Source organism: Plecotus auritus (assembly GCF_963455305.1).
Source record: "Plecotus auritus genome assembly, chromosome: 8".
Classification (NCBI taxonomy): Eukaryota; Metazoa; Chordata; class Mammalia; order Chiroptera; family Vespertilionidae; genus Plecotus; species Plecotus auritus.
In genome coordinates, this window is record NC_137782.1 from 117,429,913 (window position 1) to 117,445,214 (window position 15,302).

Consider the following 15,302-nt stretch of genomic DNA (forward strand, 5'->3'; position numbering starts at 1 on the left):
GGGGTGTGCAGGAGGCAGCCGATCAATGATTCTTTCTCATCATTGATGTTTCTATCTCTCCCTCCCTCTCCCTCTCCCTTCCTCTCTGAAATCAATAAAAAATATATTTAAAAAAACACAATGAAAAAAAAAACACCAACAGCCTGGCAAGTGTGGCTCAGTGATTGAGCATCGACCCATGAACAGTTCGATTCTCAATCAGGGCACATGCCTGGGTTGCAGTTCAATCCCCAGTAGGGGGCGTGCAGGAGACAGCTGATCAATGATTCTCTCTCATTAATGTTTCTATCTCTCTCTCCCTCTCCCTCCCTCTCTCTGAAATCAATAAACATCAACAAAAAGACCACCAACAAAAGGACCTCTCATCAGGCTGCATTGGCATTGACATAAATAGGAAAGCAAGTTGCTTAACCATCCTGGCAAATAGTCTCTTCTGACCTTCTGCAAGTACCTGCTTGCAAGGTCAGGCCATGTCCTCCCATTCAGTGGTGCCTTTAGCCAGGGTTGGACCCAAAGGAAGAGCAGCCAGATGGCCCCCCTGCCCTGCAATCTGGAGGAGACATGAGGCTCCGGGCGTAATGCGCCTTCTCCATGGCTGGTGCAGGCCTGCATCTCCACCTGAAAGCTGAAAGGCAAGCACCTTACAGCCACTATGCCCTGGTGTGATCACCCCACATCTCAGCCCTGGAACCCTGATGTTATAGCAGGTCTCTTGGTTGCAGAAAAATGGGTCTGCTAACCCAGGCCGCCTCACATTAGAGGAGGGACAAATCCATGTTCCTCGGCTGTCACCCATGGCGACAGGACACAGAAGAGAACCCAGCTGGTCCTGGACTATGGCTCTGAGCTGCTGGGGGAGAAGGAGGAGGAAGAGAGGGAAGAAGGCTCCATAGGCTGTGGGAACCGAGAGGAGGTGGCTCCCCAGTGACATCCTATTGAGGTTCCACTGCAGGACTCAGAGAAATGGTAACCTGAGATTGATGTAGGAGAAGGTATCCAGATAGCTATCATCTGTCCATCCACCCGTCATTCCATCTCTCTCATCCATCTCCATCTGTCTCCTCCATCTATCCATCAATCTATTCATCTTTCTCATCCACTCATTTATCCATCCACCCATCCACCCATCCATCTCTCATTCATTTGTTCATCCATCTGTCTGTCCCACAGTGTTTGTGTGGGGTTGGGAAGTAACACACACTTCAGCGGGGAAACTCACCTGTGAAGGGAGCAGAGAACTCATACAAAGGAGAATGAGGCCATCTGCTTTGGGCTGGGATGAGGCTGAGTAGGGAGCTTTCAATGATTTGATCATAAAGGGCGTGATACCAGCCATGGAGGGGAGAATGCAGGGCACCTTGGCTGACGAGGCAGGTCTGAGAGAAGCACTGGGGCAGGAGCACTCCTTTGTGCTATCCAGCCCCCCTCTAAGCTGTCACAGCCAGGAGGGAGGACAGGATCCTGGGAGGAGAGTTCCCCACTCTAAGAAACAGCTTGAACATTTGGGAAGCTTGGAACATGTGGGACACCACACTCCAGTGGCCCTGTCAGTGATGGATGGGACGTTGGCGATCTTTACCCTAACTGGGTGCCCGTATTTCAGATATTGATGAGTGTGTGAGCTCACAGCACCTGTGTCCCCGGGGGACCACATGCATCAACACTGGTGGAGGCTTCCAGTGTGTCAGCCCCGAGTGCCCGGAGGGCAGCGGCAACGTGAGCTACGTGAAGACTTCTCCCTTGTGAGTATCCCAGGTGGCTGGGCTGGGTTTTTCAAATGGTCTTGGGAGAAGGTACAGTCACATCCGAGGAAAGATGAACGAGAGGGAGCTGGGAGGCTGGGTTCTCTGAGCTCCTGTGTCCCTTTAATGGTTGCAGAACATGCATCGCTGCTCTGTGCAGTCAGAACCCAGTTTGCCCGACAGGAGTCATTTCCCAGTGCCGCCTGCGGACGCGGAGGGTGAGGGCACTTCTGGGAGGGAAGACCACCGGGTGATGTGGCCAGGAGGCAGGTGTCCATCACACTGATTGGGGAGAGGACACCTTCTGGTGCTCACGCAGCACATCCTGCACACTTTGCTAACCCGTGTCACCGGCTTTTCCGCCGTGCTGGAAGGGCTCTTGGGAGCCACGCACTTTAATAGAGCTTTTTATTTGTGAAAGATGGTAGATAGGCCTTTAAGGAGAATAACTACAACCATGACAGAGTTCGTGCATTTTCTTCTAAAAATATCCCAAGAGCTCTAGCATCGTCTTTAGAATGAACCCACTTCGCCTGCTTAGATACTTGAAGTGCTTTGGGGGCTACAGGAGAGTGGGAGCAGTGAGAAAGGCAGGCCCTGAGCATGGCAGCTGTTAGTGAGAGTGAAGGACAGAGGGGCCTACACATCTTAGCCCTGGGGACATCCCTGATTAACAGCTGGACCTAGTATTCAACCTGCATCAATTCCCATGATGATGAGACTCAGCAAATTAGCTTACCTGCATTTGTGTTCATGTGGGAAATATCAGCCCTTCCTCCGGACCCTGGCCCCACATGGTTAAGGCATTCAGGGTTTGCTGCTGTAGGAATGAATGACCCTTAGAGATTTAGGAAGTTCAGCATGGGGAGTGCCATATCCCAGGAGGTCACCAGATGCCTGCCTGGGCCCCCACCTTAGATGGAGGTCTCAGCATGTGCAGACGGGCAGACGGGGCCTGGTCTGAATACAGCATCACCATTGCTATTTAATCTCCCCTGGCTTTATTTTTCTGTAACAGCTATAGTAATAGGATGCATGCACACCCACACACACATGCACATGCACACACACACACACACACACAGGAACATGCACACGCATACACAAGTGGGTTAGGGGAGTGCCTCTCCCTTGGTCACCTTGACGCCAGCCACACTCACTTGCCTGTAGCTCCAGGCACCTGTAGTGAGGGGACCAGTGGCTGGGAGAGGTCACTCCAATGGCCTCTGCAAGAGGGCAAGCAGGGGACAAGCCAGGCCAGGGCAGCCCCTCTGTGTCTCCCAGAGGCTGACTGCCTACATCTTGCCTCTCTGATCCAGTCAATGTGAGCGAAACCCCTGCCCCATGGACAGCAGACCCTGCCACCACCTGCCCAAGACTATCTCCTTTCACTACCTGTCTCTGCCCTCCAACCTGACAACGCCCATCACACTCTTCCGCATGGCCATGGCCTCGGTGCCCGGCCGACCCGGACCCAACAGCCTGCGGTTTGGCATCGTCGGTGGGAACAGCCGCGGCCACTTTGTGATGCAACGCGCAGACCGCCAGACAGGGGAGCTGATCCTCGTCCAGCCCCTGGAGGGGCCGCAGACACTGGAGGTGGACGTTGACATGTCAGAATACCTAGACCGCTCCTTCCAGGCCAACCACGTGTCCAAGGTCACCATCTTCGTCTCCCCATACGACTTCTGAGGGTGCTTGAGCATGGGGTGTGGCGATCTGGGCTCACGTCTCTTCAAAGCCTCGGCTGTGGGCACTGACTGCGAGACACTGGCCCTCCCTGCCCACCTGCCTAGGCGCCAGGTGTCCAGGGCAGCGCTGCACGCTGGCCCACAGTCGCACAGAAGGGCAGCCACAAAACCCAAACCGCTGCCATCGCTTCTGTTTTCTGCTTTAAGGTTGTTCCCTTTGATGATGCACTAATTTCCTGAAATCTCTTTTCCAGGGGAATGGGCAGCTTTTGAAAATGCTGTGCGAATGGCACTGTGGGTTTGAGCTAGCTGGGGAGGGGAGGCTCATGGATGTCTGAGGTGGTTGCGAGTCCTGTATTATGACAGTCATGCTGAGGGTCAAACTGTGCCCAATGTGCGTGGCCCGGGGTGGGTCCTCGGCCACAACCCAGAGTTCTGCTGTTGTCTGTGTCCCCTCTGTGACGTGCCTGCCAGCCTTCTCACCAGAGAGGGATGCAGGGCCCGGGACCCCCACACTGATTCTTCTAGACCAAGAGACCACCATTAAAGAGTAGATTCTGCCTGAATTAATTCCTTTTGAGAAATCGTATCTCAAAACATAACCTGGTATTCTGAGTAAGTAAAGCCTTTTGCTTCTCCCTGCCACCTGGCCTGTCCCTGAACATGAGCTGGCCCCGTTCCCTGTAGGAGGGGACCTCTAGCTCTCTTCCCGTCCAGGCGCACCCACTAAGATGAATGACTTAGGAAGAACACACGGGTGAATGTGGGATTGCTCCCCCAGGGGAAATCTGGCCTGGCCAAATGGGAGATTGGTAAGGCAACACCTGGCTGTGGGGAGTTTAAGAAGGTGCTTGAATTTCATTGATCCCAGGCCTTCTGCTTCTAATGGAAGAGCCGGGGGGGAGGGAGGTGGAGGCCCTGCAGTGACCGGCTAGGGTGGGGCGGGGGTGGGGGACGGGATGGGGTGGGAGACACCATTCACGTAAAAACTTAGAAGTTGGCTGAGCTGTGAGGAGGTTTCAATATCCAAATACATGTTCATCTAGGTGAGATTTCATCACAGGTGCGTTATTGAAAAACACTTTGTATTTGCCTTGGAGTAAGATGGAGCCAGAGGATGTGTGTTGCCGGGTGAATGGTGAAGCCCACATCAGGATGTTGCTGGGACACTGTCCTTGTCTTAATTTGTCAGATGAAGAGTGAGTGATGTTTTTCTCCTCCCGTGGATTTAGCTGTCATCTCTGCCACGGCAGAACCAGGGCCTGCAAATGTGCTTTCCAGGTTGTTACAAGACTATTGAAACTGTTACCCAAGCCTTGTATTTCCAAGCGGTGCTGTGACAGATCAGAAGCCTGCATGTCACCCAGTCCCCTGGGCAAAAGGCCAGGTGGGAGAGTCCAAGGGCCTGGCCACATTCCTGAAATTGAGGTGTCCCAGCAGTGTGCCCCCGTTCCTTGCCGGGGCAGGGGCGGCTCCAGGTGAGGCGCGTGGAGGCTCTCCAGGACAGGTGCCCCACCTGCACTGTGAGACGATGACTTGATGACTTGGATGCCACACAGGCCAGTCTAAAGCAGTGGTTTGCACCCCGAGGTCTGCCCTCACAGAACTACATAGCGTGCCGGCTGCTCGGGCCCTCATGTGGATCATGCCTGGGCCTTCTCCAGGGGTAGTACCTGATAGAGTTCTCTCTTCTCTCTCACCTCACATTCCCTGTGGAAGCCAACTCTCCTTTGTCCCTTCACAATCTGTGGCAGGCCAGAGTAGCTAACAGTTACAGCATTAACTTGTACCCTTTCCAAGAGGCATCGTTTCCTAGTATTTGGCAGTGGGGTTTTCAAACTTTGTATCGTGCAGTTGCAAATACATACAGAAGCAGAGAGACTAGTGTAATGAGCCCATGTCCGAATCACCAGCCTCCGTGATTAACACACGGTCAGTCTCTTCCATCTCTACTCTCACCCCCCCCCCCCAATGATTATTCTGAAGCAGACCCTGGACATCACTCGTAGCATTTCATCTGTAAATGTTTCAGCAGTATTTCTAAACCCTACGTACTTTTAAAAAAGCACAACTTCAATTCCAGTCATACCTAAAAATTAGCAATAATTCCTTAATACCTTCAAATATTTCTGAATGGCCCATGATTTTCTGTTTATTTGAATTGGGTCCTTGATTTATAATTTGTTGATATGCCTGTACATCTTAGCATATGTTTGGAGAACCTGGAGGCTTATTAGAAGACAGTGGACCGGGTCATTTGTCCTCTAGAATTTCTCACAGTCTGGATTTTCTTGGATGCATCTCTGTTATGTCTTTTAATGTGTTCCTCTGTCCTCTCTGTTTTTTAATATATCAACTAGAGGCCTGGTGCATGAATTCGTGCACAGGTGGGGTCCCTTGGCCTGGCCAGTGATCGGGGCTGATCAGGCAGTGTCACCCAGTCCCAATCGGGGCCTCGGGGCTGGCCAGCCAGGGATGGGTGACCGCAAGAGGTTAGCTGGCAATGGGAGGTTAGTTGTGGGAGCGCACTGACCACCAGGGGGCAGCTCCTGCATTGAGCGTCTGCGGTCAACCAGTCATTACGGTTGATTAGGCTTTTTTATATATAGATGTTTATGGAGAGAGATTTAATCAGGGTCCCATTAGGTTTCGTTTTGCAAGATTACTTTCAGTGGGAGCTATAGAATCTCTTGTTGACTCTTCTTTTCTGATGTTAACAGTCATTGATGTTTATTGACAGATCCATGACTCCATTGGGCGTTGCAAATGATATTCTGGTGCTGTTGTTTCTTTTTTGTTTATTAGCTGGCACATTTGTAAAGAGAAACCTCTTTTCATCCATTATTTCGTTATCCTGAGGTTTGGTCTGTATAGGAAAGGCAGGAAAATTCCTTAACTGTTTCTTCTTTATCAGTGTACTAGGTGGATAGAGTGAGAAGTGTTTTGTGTGCTGAGCAGGTGATAAACTCATGGCTTAAACATAGCTGATGTAGTTTCAATGCACTGCAGTTTCAGTCTTCCCGTTGCTCAGATGGTGCTGCCTCTGGGAACTGCTTCCAGTTGGCTGATTCCTTGTGACACGACCCTGGTGGTCTTTGATAGTTTTGTAGTGATCTTGACAAGATGTTTCAAGCTCATCTAGTATATTTGGTGCCACAGCCCTGAAGCCATCCATCTCCCCTGGGACTCTGGTTCCTTTCAGTGGGGAATGATAATTAGAGATCAAATTCTGGTGCTAGGAGTGCTCAGTGGTAGTGGTTTGGTCGTTGTTTCTTGGTTTTGTGGACAGAACTAGGAAATATGTACTCTTCGGTTTTTTTTAAAGAGAAAAACACTACATGAGTGTATATTGGTATTCCCAATTCAACTCAAGGCTATAGCGTTTTTAATGTAACTTCATTGACCTTACACCTGCTCTTTTTTTCTCTCATTAAAAAAAAAAAAACCTTCTCAAAATTACCAAAATAATTACACATTGTCTTAAATCCTCAGAATGACAATGCCAAGTTTTCTTTTGCAATTCTTATTGTCCTAGGGTCTATGCCGTTAGGGATGTACAGTCAAGTTACTGCTTTAAAATAACTCAGAACAGTTCCTTTCTCTGTGGTTATACCCCAAATTTGAATTAGGGTTATGGTTATTCACTTGGTTTTGCTTAAATTTTTAGAGACTGCTTTTTAATTTTAATTTGTTTTATAATTAGGAAAACTATTTACATGGTTCCAAAGTCAAATCCACAACATGCACTGTATTCAGAGAAGTCTGTATTTTATATTCCCTCCATCCTATTACCCTTTTCTGCCATAGATAATCAATATATTTTCCCATTTTACCCCTCCATTTAAAACACTGTAGTAGATGGTGAAGGATAGCATGCTGTTTTACAGTTTTCTTGGTCCTACTTTTCCCCTTAACAGTATATATGGAATATATTAACACTCCATAGCACCAGACAGAACGTTCTCCTGTAAAGTGCTCTGTTATAAGGACAGTGTTTATCCAACCAGCCACCCTTGATTGACATTTGGGTGTGTTTCCAGTCCTTTCATATTAAAAATACTGCAGCAATATGCATTTGTCTTTTTGTATTTTTGCCTTTGTATCTCTGGGGCCAGTTTTCCCTCCATAAGGATTCTATTCTACTTTCTCCCTAACAACAATGCATGAGAGTCATGTTCCTGAATCAAATAAGGCCCAGGGGTGTCCCAGGTTCTCACATCTGCACAAAGCTCCTCCAACCCCCAGGAGGACAGAGAGGCCTGAGTGGAGGGCTGCTCCACAGCCAGCCTGCCCGCCCGCTCTCACTGGACTCCTCTGAGTGGTGGTCAACAGCCACCAGGAAGCGAGGAGACAAGCCACGGGATCACTGGCTCCCCAGAATGAAAAGTTAGCTAGGTTTTCAGATAACTTTTAAAAATCACCATATTTTCTTGTTCTTTAAACTAAATTTTAAAAACGTGTTTTTATTGATTTTAAAGAAAGAGGGAAAGGGAGAGAGAAACATCAATCGGCTGCCTCCTGCACACCTCCTATTGGGGAGTGAGCCTGTGACCCAGGCATGTATCCTGACCAGGAATCGAACTGCAACCTTTTGGTACACGTGATAACACTCAACCAACTGAGCCACACCCCAGCCAGGGCAAAACAAACTCATCTTCTTTTCAAAGTGTAGCACTTCCAACACAAGCAAACAAAAAGGAAAATACCTTTAAAACAAAATATCACTGCAGAGTCACAGTAAACTTGATGGGTTTGTGGGGATCTGAGCATGTGCCTGGGAGACATGCCATCACACTCAATGGTCATGTTCCACCAGCCACCGCCTCGGCCCTTACCCAGCTGGCACTGCAGAGGTGGAAGGTAGGCTTTTGTGGCTTTTACCTGTGCATTTGAAAATCTGTAGGTTTTTATAAACGGCATGAAAATTCCTGAACATCTCCTGTGTTCCAGGTTTAGGATATAATGGGTGGATATAGTTCTTTAGGATATAATGGGTGGACTGACAGGGACCCTGACCTCACGGAGCTTACATTTCAGCAAATAAGATAATGAGCATGTAAACAAGAAAGACTTCAGGGAGGGGTGATTTCAGGGAAGGTTGAGTGCTATGAAAATGAAAGCAGCAAATGAGGGCGGTCAGCATGTGGGGAATGTGTGTAGCTCAACCATCCATGTAGCCCAGATGTTGCAAACACTGTCATCGTGTGTGGTGACAGTTAGACCCCGGCTCCTGGTGTTTGACTCAGAATTTGGAGTGTGGGAATGCAATGGGGATATGCGGAGGCCTGGGGCAACCACAGTGGGTTCATGTGCACAAAGCAAAGGCAGCTTCATGGAGACACAACGTTGCTGACTTGGAAAAGGAGAGGAAGAAGGCCCTGGGGGACCTGCAGGGACAGAGCCTCATTTTTCATTTGGTTATTGCTGCAAACTTAGCAGCTTAACACAATTGTTTTATGCTCATGGACTCTATGCATCAGGAACTTGATGGAGTGCAGGGAGATGGTTCACATTTGCTCCACATCATCTGCTGGAAACCCTCAGAGGCGAACACTCCTGGCCGGGGGCCAGGTGACCTGAGGGTCGTGCACGCACTTGTCTGTTGGCCTGGGTGGGGAACTTGCAGACAGGACTGGCAAGCGGAACCCTTCCTTGGGCTCTCCACGTGGGTTAGCTTCCTCAGAGCCTGGTGGCCGCAGAGGGTGGCACTTCGGACGTGGCAGCTCAGGGTTCCAGTGTGAGTGTCCAGAAAGCAAGGTAGAAGCTGCATAGCCTTCTGACCTCCTGGGAAGTCACACTCTGTTGGTCGAAGATGTCATAAGCCCACTGAGTCAAAGGAAGTGGGTGTGGGCCCATGAGTCCTCGCTGAGTTGGGTTGAGTTGAATTGAGACGTTTCAAAGGGCCTTTGGGCCATTTTCACACTGTGTGTGGGGTCCCGTGTCCCGTGAAACCTCGCTTCCTGTGCTTTCCCAGAAACTCCGCGTCCTTTCCTCCGTGCTCAAGCTCTGTGGGTGCTCTGTCCAGGCAGACAGTCCTGCCACGGACAGGGTTTGTACTCAAGTTGGGAGATGAGATCTCCCCCCTCTACCTCAAAGGGGTACCTTTGACAACAGTGAAAACAGTCAAAGCTCAATGAGCTGTAAGCTCACCAGGGTCAGAGGTCAGGGGAAAGAGACCACTGGCAGGGTTGGCACCAATGCCTGGAGAAGTTGGCTCTTCAAGGGTTCTGATTAGAGGAAGTCTCGTGGCAAATGCCACATCTGGGCATCCTCGCTCTCCCAAGGAGGATTTCCAACAAAACCCGGCATCGGCAAAGCCACGGAAATGTCTGCTGACCTGCAGACCAGAGAGTAAGACTTGGTGGAAAATGGGTTTGCGCTGACAGAGTTTTCTGAATCTGACCACCTTTAAATGAAGAATTAGATTGTTGCAATCCCGTTCTTTATCTCCAGGAAGCTTTTCAGACAGACTTTTGAGGGGAAGACAGGCTCTATAGCACACACACCTTGCTTACCTAGGCAGGAGTACAGCGGCTGAGCAGTGGCCCTTGTATGAAAGCCAGCTTGCCTGCCTTTCACAGTCGCTGAGTCATGTTTCTGTAAAGATCTCTGCGTCATAAACCCATGTGTCCGCCCTGCCCATCCACGAGGCTCCATCGCGGGAAGAGAGTGTTCCTCACCTAGCCCAGCAGCAGGGGTGCCAGGTGGGGCTGGGCACTGGGTTCTGGGCACCAGTGTCTCTCCCACTCCAGTGCTGAGCCTGCCCAGGGGACAGGTGTGTCTCTGCAGAGTATTCGCCGTTTCCCGGAAAGGCAGCGATCGCAGAGTGCAGCCCGACCCCCAGAGCCCTGAGTCACCCGGCCGCAGCCCACCTGGCCCACATTGAGGACGCTGTCACATGCGCCAGCCTCCTTTCTGCCCCTGGACTCCACCAAGCTCATCCCACCTTGCTCAGGGGCCGTCCAGCCACCCTTGCCCCCCTGCAGTGCCCCTGATCACCTTACCCTGTTTCATTTTCTTTAAAAAACACATCTCACTATCTGGACTAAATGTGTTTCTTTACCTGGTGCTTTGTGTCTCTCCCCAAATCATGGATGCTGTTGGTTCCCCATCCAGGATCCATGTCTCCTTTCTGCCTTCCAAAAAAGAAGCCTTTCCTCCTTGGTATGGACTGAACGGTGTCTCACCCCAAGTTCCTATGTTGAAGTCCTGACCCCAGGACCTCAGAATGTGGCTGCACTTGGAGATGGGGCCCTTAAAGACCTAAGGTTAAAGTGAGCTCACCAGGGGGGCGCCCAGCTCCAATATGAGTGATGTCCTTGTAAAGAGAGATTAGGACACAGACACATACAGAGGGAGGGCCACGTGGAGGAGGGGCAGGGAGGCCAGCCCCCTGCAAGCCAAGGAGAGAGGCCACAGAAGAAATACACCTTGCTGACTGCCGCCTGGATCTCAGATTTCTGGTGATCACAGTTCTGGAACTGTGAGAAAATAAAGGTTTGTTGTTTATGCCACCCCGTCTGTGGTACTTGGTTATGGCAGCCCCAGCAAACTCATACACTCCTCATTCCAGCCCGTGTCTTAGGAGAAGGGGACCCCCCACCCTCACCCCCAGGCTCCAAGGCAACCAACGTGCATCATCCTGAGCCAGTGAGTGTCAGAAACCAGCCCGAGGCAGCCATGCATGGTGTTCCCCGGGGGCTGCATGTCCAGGGACAGTCCAGGCAGAGGGAACGAGAAGAAATATGCTGGAAGCCAGTTTTCTGACAACGAGGGAAGCTGGTGCCTGTAAAGAGAATGCCTCCTGGCAGAAGGCAGAGCCAAGAAAATGGAACTGGGGTCCTAGTGGGAATCTGCCCGGAACCTTCCACTTCTGGACTTCCTGTTACAGGTGGCGACGTGGTTGTGGTGTGAGTGGGTCTGAGATGGAGCCTTGCTATTTGTAGCCCAAGCATCCTGGTCTCACTGGCTGGAAACTGGCCCCACGAGCGCAGGCATCTCGGCTGCATGGTGGCTGATGCCACCCCAGCACCAGCCTGCCCTGACAGGTGCTCAGGACTCCTTCCTCCATGGACTGGTGACTGAAGACCCTAACTTCATGAGAACCAACGTGAATGCTGCCACCAAGTTGGCTTTAATTCAGCTTTAAGAGCAGGGCCCTGAGGCAGTTGGGGAAGGGGATATTAGAAAGACGAGTGTGAAGGAAACAGGGGCAAGGGCCTCCTTAATAAGCAGATTCTTCATGGGAACCACGGGCAAGGTGACGGACAAGCCACAAACAAAACCTGGTGTTCGTAGAGGATGTTGGTGAATTTGGCCAAATCTTTCCTATTGTCCCCACTCTGCGTCCGAGGTAGGCCGGCACTTCTGCCCAGTGGCTGGCCTAGTGGGATGAGTTCTGGCTAAGAAGGGGTGCAGGTCTCCCAGGGCCAGTACAGTGAGTCCTCACTAACATTGTCGTGCATTCTGCAACTTTAAGTGAAATGACGTATAAGGAAACCAGTTTCACCACAGGCTGATAGACATAAACAGGAGTTAAGTCCCCACAGCATCTCACCAATCTCAGGACCTGCTGTGCTGTGAGCTGTGAGGTCAGAGCCCCCAGGCCTTGTCCCTCCAGCATGGAAGTGGCCCCCTCAGGTGAGGCCACCCCATCAGCTCGGGTGCCCGAGGGACACCAGGAGCTGCTGACCACAATGTGGCCAGAATGAGCGAAAACCATCCTTTGTTGTTGTAAGCCATGGAGACTTTAAGATTGTTTGTTACTTCAGCATTACTATCCCGAGTGATTCAGGGCAGAAAGAGGAAAAAATGAGAGAGACCCCCTGATGAGGGGGTGGTGAAGTCATGCTGTGGCCTGAGGAGCAGAAGGAACTCGGCTCCCTGTGCCAGCTGTAAAAAACACACACGGAAACCAGGCGGGTGAGAAGGGTTGAGGCAGCCTTCCCTCACACAGGAATGTTAGGTCCTAAAGGCAAACCCAGCTCTGTCCCAATCTCCTGTCTTGGGAGCAGAATAGGCCTTGTGTTGCTGGCTGAACGGTGTCCTCCAAAAAGATATGTTCAAGTCCTAACACCTGGTGCTTGGAAATAGGTTTTTGCAGATGCAATTAGTTAGATGAAAATGAGGTCCTACTAGATTAGGGTGGGGTTTAATCCAATGACTGGCATCTTTAGAAGAAACGAAAGGTGAAGACGAAGGCAGCGACTGCATTATGCTGCACAGCCAAGGATTGCCAGGAATCACCAGAAGCTGGAAGGGGCAGGAAGGACCCTCCCACACCTTGAGCTGACTTCTGGCCTCCAGACTGTGAAAGACATTTGTGGATTTTATGCTCCTAATTTGTGGTACTGTTACAGCAGCCCCAGGAAACTAAGATGCCCTGTACCCCAGTCTCCCTTCCAGAACATCTGTCGAGAGTCAGTCCCCTCCATCCGGGAACATGGATACCACCAGCTGCTGAGCACACACGTCTGGCCCAAAGCCCCCACCGCAGCCCTGGGGCCCGTCGTCAGCACCCTGTACTACTGTACCAGTGTGCCAGCTGCTGCCTTAGCCAGGGCACCTCCCAGGGAGTGCAGGGTCACTGGGGACCCTCCGGAGGCTGATAATCAAACATGGTGGCTGTTTTTCTTTTTTGAAAGAGAAGTTGGCTAACTTTATAACAAGTGATGAGATCATTCTACTTGTTCCAACAGTCACTGCTGAAACAAAGGGTCAATCAGCATGTTTCATAAAGCTTCATTGACTGTGGGGATAAGGAAGGATTAGCCTGGAGGACTGGGGACAGAATGGGATGTCCCGCTCAGGCTCTGCAGGGCCCAGATTCCCGCTGTCCTTCCCTCACCCTCTCTATACAGCTTTTCAGAGGCTGCCTCAGGGCTCACACACCTGTAAACTGCACCCTTCAGAGCACTGGTGTCACAAATGGCTAAACATGAACATCTGACCCCTGCTCCCTCAGAAACACAAGACCACTCTGCCAGTAACTCTCTAGTTGACACAACCTGACCCACCCCTGCCAAGACCCTCCGTGACTTCCTCTAGTCTCAAAAGCTCCATAATTCTTTCCTCGAGGCCCTTCTGCTGAGCTGTCCCAGGACCTGAGATGCCATCTCTCTCTTGTTGCAGGAAGCGATGAACCTGGCTCTGTTGACGGCAGGTGGGGTCCAATTCCCAGCTCGAGCAACCAGCGGTCTCCGCCATGGTCCCTGGGCCTGTGGTTGTGTGGTGGGCAACTGTGAGGTGTGTACTAGGTAGTTGGTGAGGGGACCACTTAAGAGTCCCAGGTTTGGAAATGAGAAAGGAGGAGGGCTTGCTTGAGAGAACTGTGCAAAGCCTTACAGGACACCTCACACACCTGAATGTCAGAGGGAGGCGTGTATGCACCTGGCTGTGCATAGGGATCCACAGCTGCTTACTCATTCTCATTCTCTCTCACTTCCTCTCAGTTCTCTCCTTTTGTTTGTTAATCCTCACCTGAGGATATTTTTCCATGGATTTTTTAAACGAGAGTGGTAGGGAGTGGGGAGAGAGAGAGAAACATCAATGTGAGAGAGACACATCAATTGGTTGCCTCCTGCACGTGCCCTGACCTGGGGCCAGGTATTGAACCTGTAACCGAGGGACATGGTCTTGGTCAGAATCAAACCTGAGAGCTTTCAGCCTGTGGGCTGATGCTCTAACCACTGCCCAACCAGCTAAGGCTCTCAGTTCTCTCTTACCTCCTCTCCTTTGCTTCCACCCATGGCTGGGGAATTCTTGAATTACTTGAGCAGAATGACACCATTTCCATATGTGCTGTTTCCTTGTTTGGCCTCTACCACTGCAAGGCTTCAACATTAAAAATCCTTTTCATTCCTTCACCTGAGGCCCACCATTTTTCAAATGGTTGGAGGAAAAGAGCAGCTCCCCTTTAATACTGAACACCTGAATGATTTCATGACTACCTAGTGAGGGCCTGTCATGTGCTCGATCCTCGCAGGGACACAGCCTTGAACAAGACAGAATGTCCTTGTGCTGCTTCCAGACCATGAGGGAGGGCAACCTGAGACAGGGGTGTAGGGCTGCTGAGCCCAGGAGAGGGGAGGGAGAGGGTCCTTGCCTTATGTTCACGACAGCTGCCCGACAGCAGAGGACGTGGGTGAGGCCTGGAGGCCCACAGGCGACTGGGCTGTGGGTGCCGGCTGTCCTGAACCCCCATTTCCCAATCCTGTGACTTGGCCCTGCTAATCTGTGGGTGGGCCAGGAGGCCCTGTCACGGTCCTGAATGTAGCCCCACACAGCCTCCTTACAGCGACGGTGTTCTTGAAGCGATGTCACCGGGCACCAGCAATGTCTTCCTGGCTGAGTATTTCCCGGGTCTCCCCATTCCTCACAGGTTCCCCCTTCCATGTCTTGCCTTTTGGCCCCAGATGAAGGGTCCTGCACATCCCTCTTTAAAAGTCAAGGTCCCTTTTTCCCCTCTTTCCTTTTCCTGGTACAAAACTAGCTGTAGGATGCGTCCCAAAGAACACAGGGCCTGCAGAACTGCTGGCAGCCAGAGCCGCGGGCCGGGAGGCGGGCCTCGGCCTCATCACCTCCCCAGCTCCTGAGAACACAGAACCCTTCACGGCAGCACAAGGACAGGCATTCAGCCCCCGAGACAATCAGGAATTCACTGGGACCAGGTTTGCCTTCGTCGTGGACTGAAATGGCTGTTTTATGTGCGTTTGGCTGAAATAAGGGGCACTTCTGTTGACTCGGGTTTACCTAACTGAGTTCAGCTGCAGGGGGAAGTTTAGGTTGGCGCCCAGACTGCAGGGGCATGGAAAGCTGAAAGGAGCTGGTGTGTCAGCAGCCCTGGGGCTGAATCACAAATTTGTTCAGG

The 15,302-nt window shown here is 51.2% G+C and overlaps 1 protein-coding gene across 2 annotated transcripts in view; it reads left to right on the forward strand.

Annotated features, from left to right (window-relative positions):
* Nucleotides 1-3,600, forward strand: part of FBLN7 (fibulin 7) — a gene marked incomplete at its 5' end in the record, with an annotated part of 30,759 nt that extends 27,159 nt beyond the window's left edge. For both annotated transcript variants that reach the window (XM_080684116.1, XM_080684117.1), the window contains 2 exons: nt 1,604-1,742; nt 3,062-3,600. In XM_080684116.1, coding sequence (XP_080540242.1) covers nt 1,604-1,742; nt 3,062-3,434 — 512 coding nt within the window. In that variant the 3' untranslated portion in view covers nt 3,435-3,600. The remainder of the gene's footprint in view (nt 1-1,603; nt 1,743-3,061) is intronic.
* Between the last annotated feature and the right edge of the window lie 11,702 nt (nt 3,601-15,302).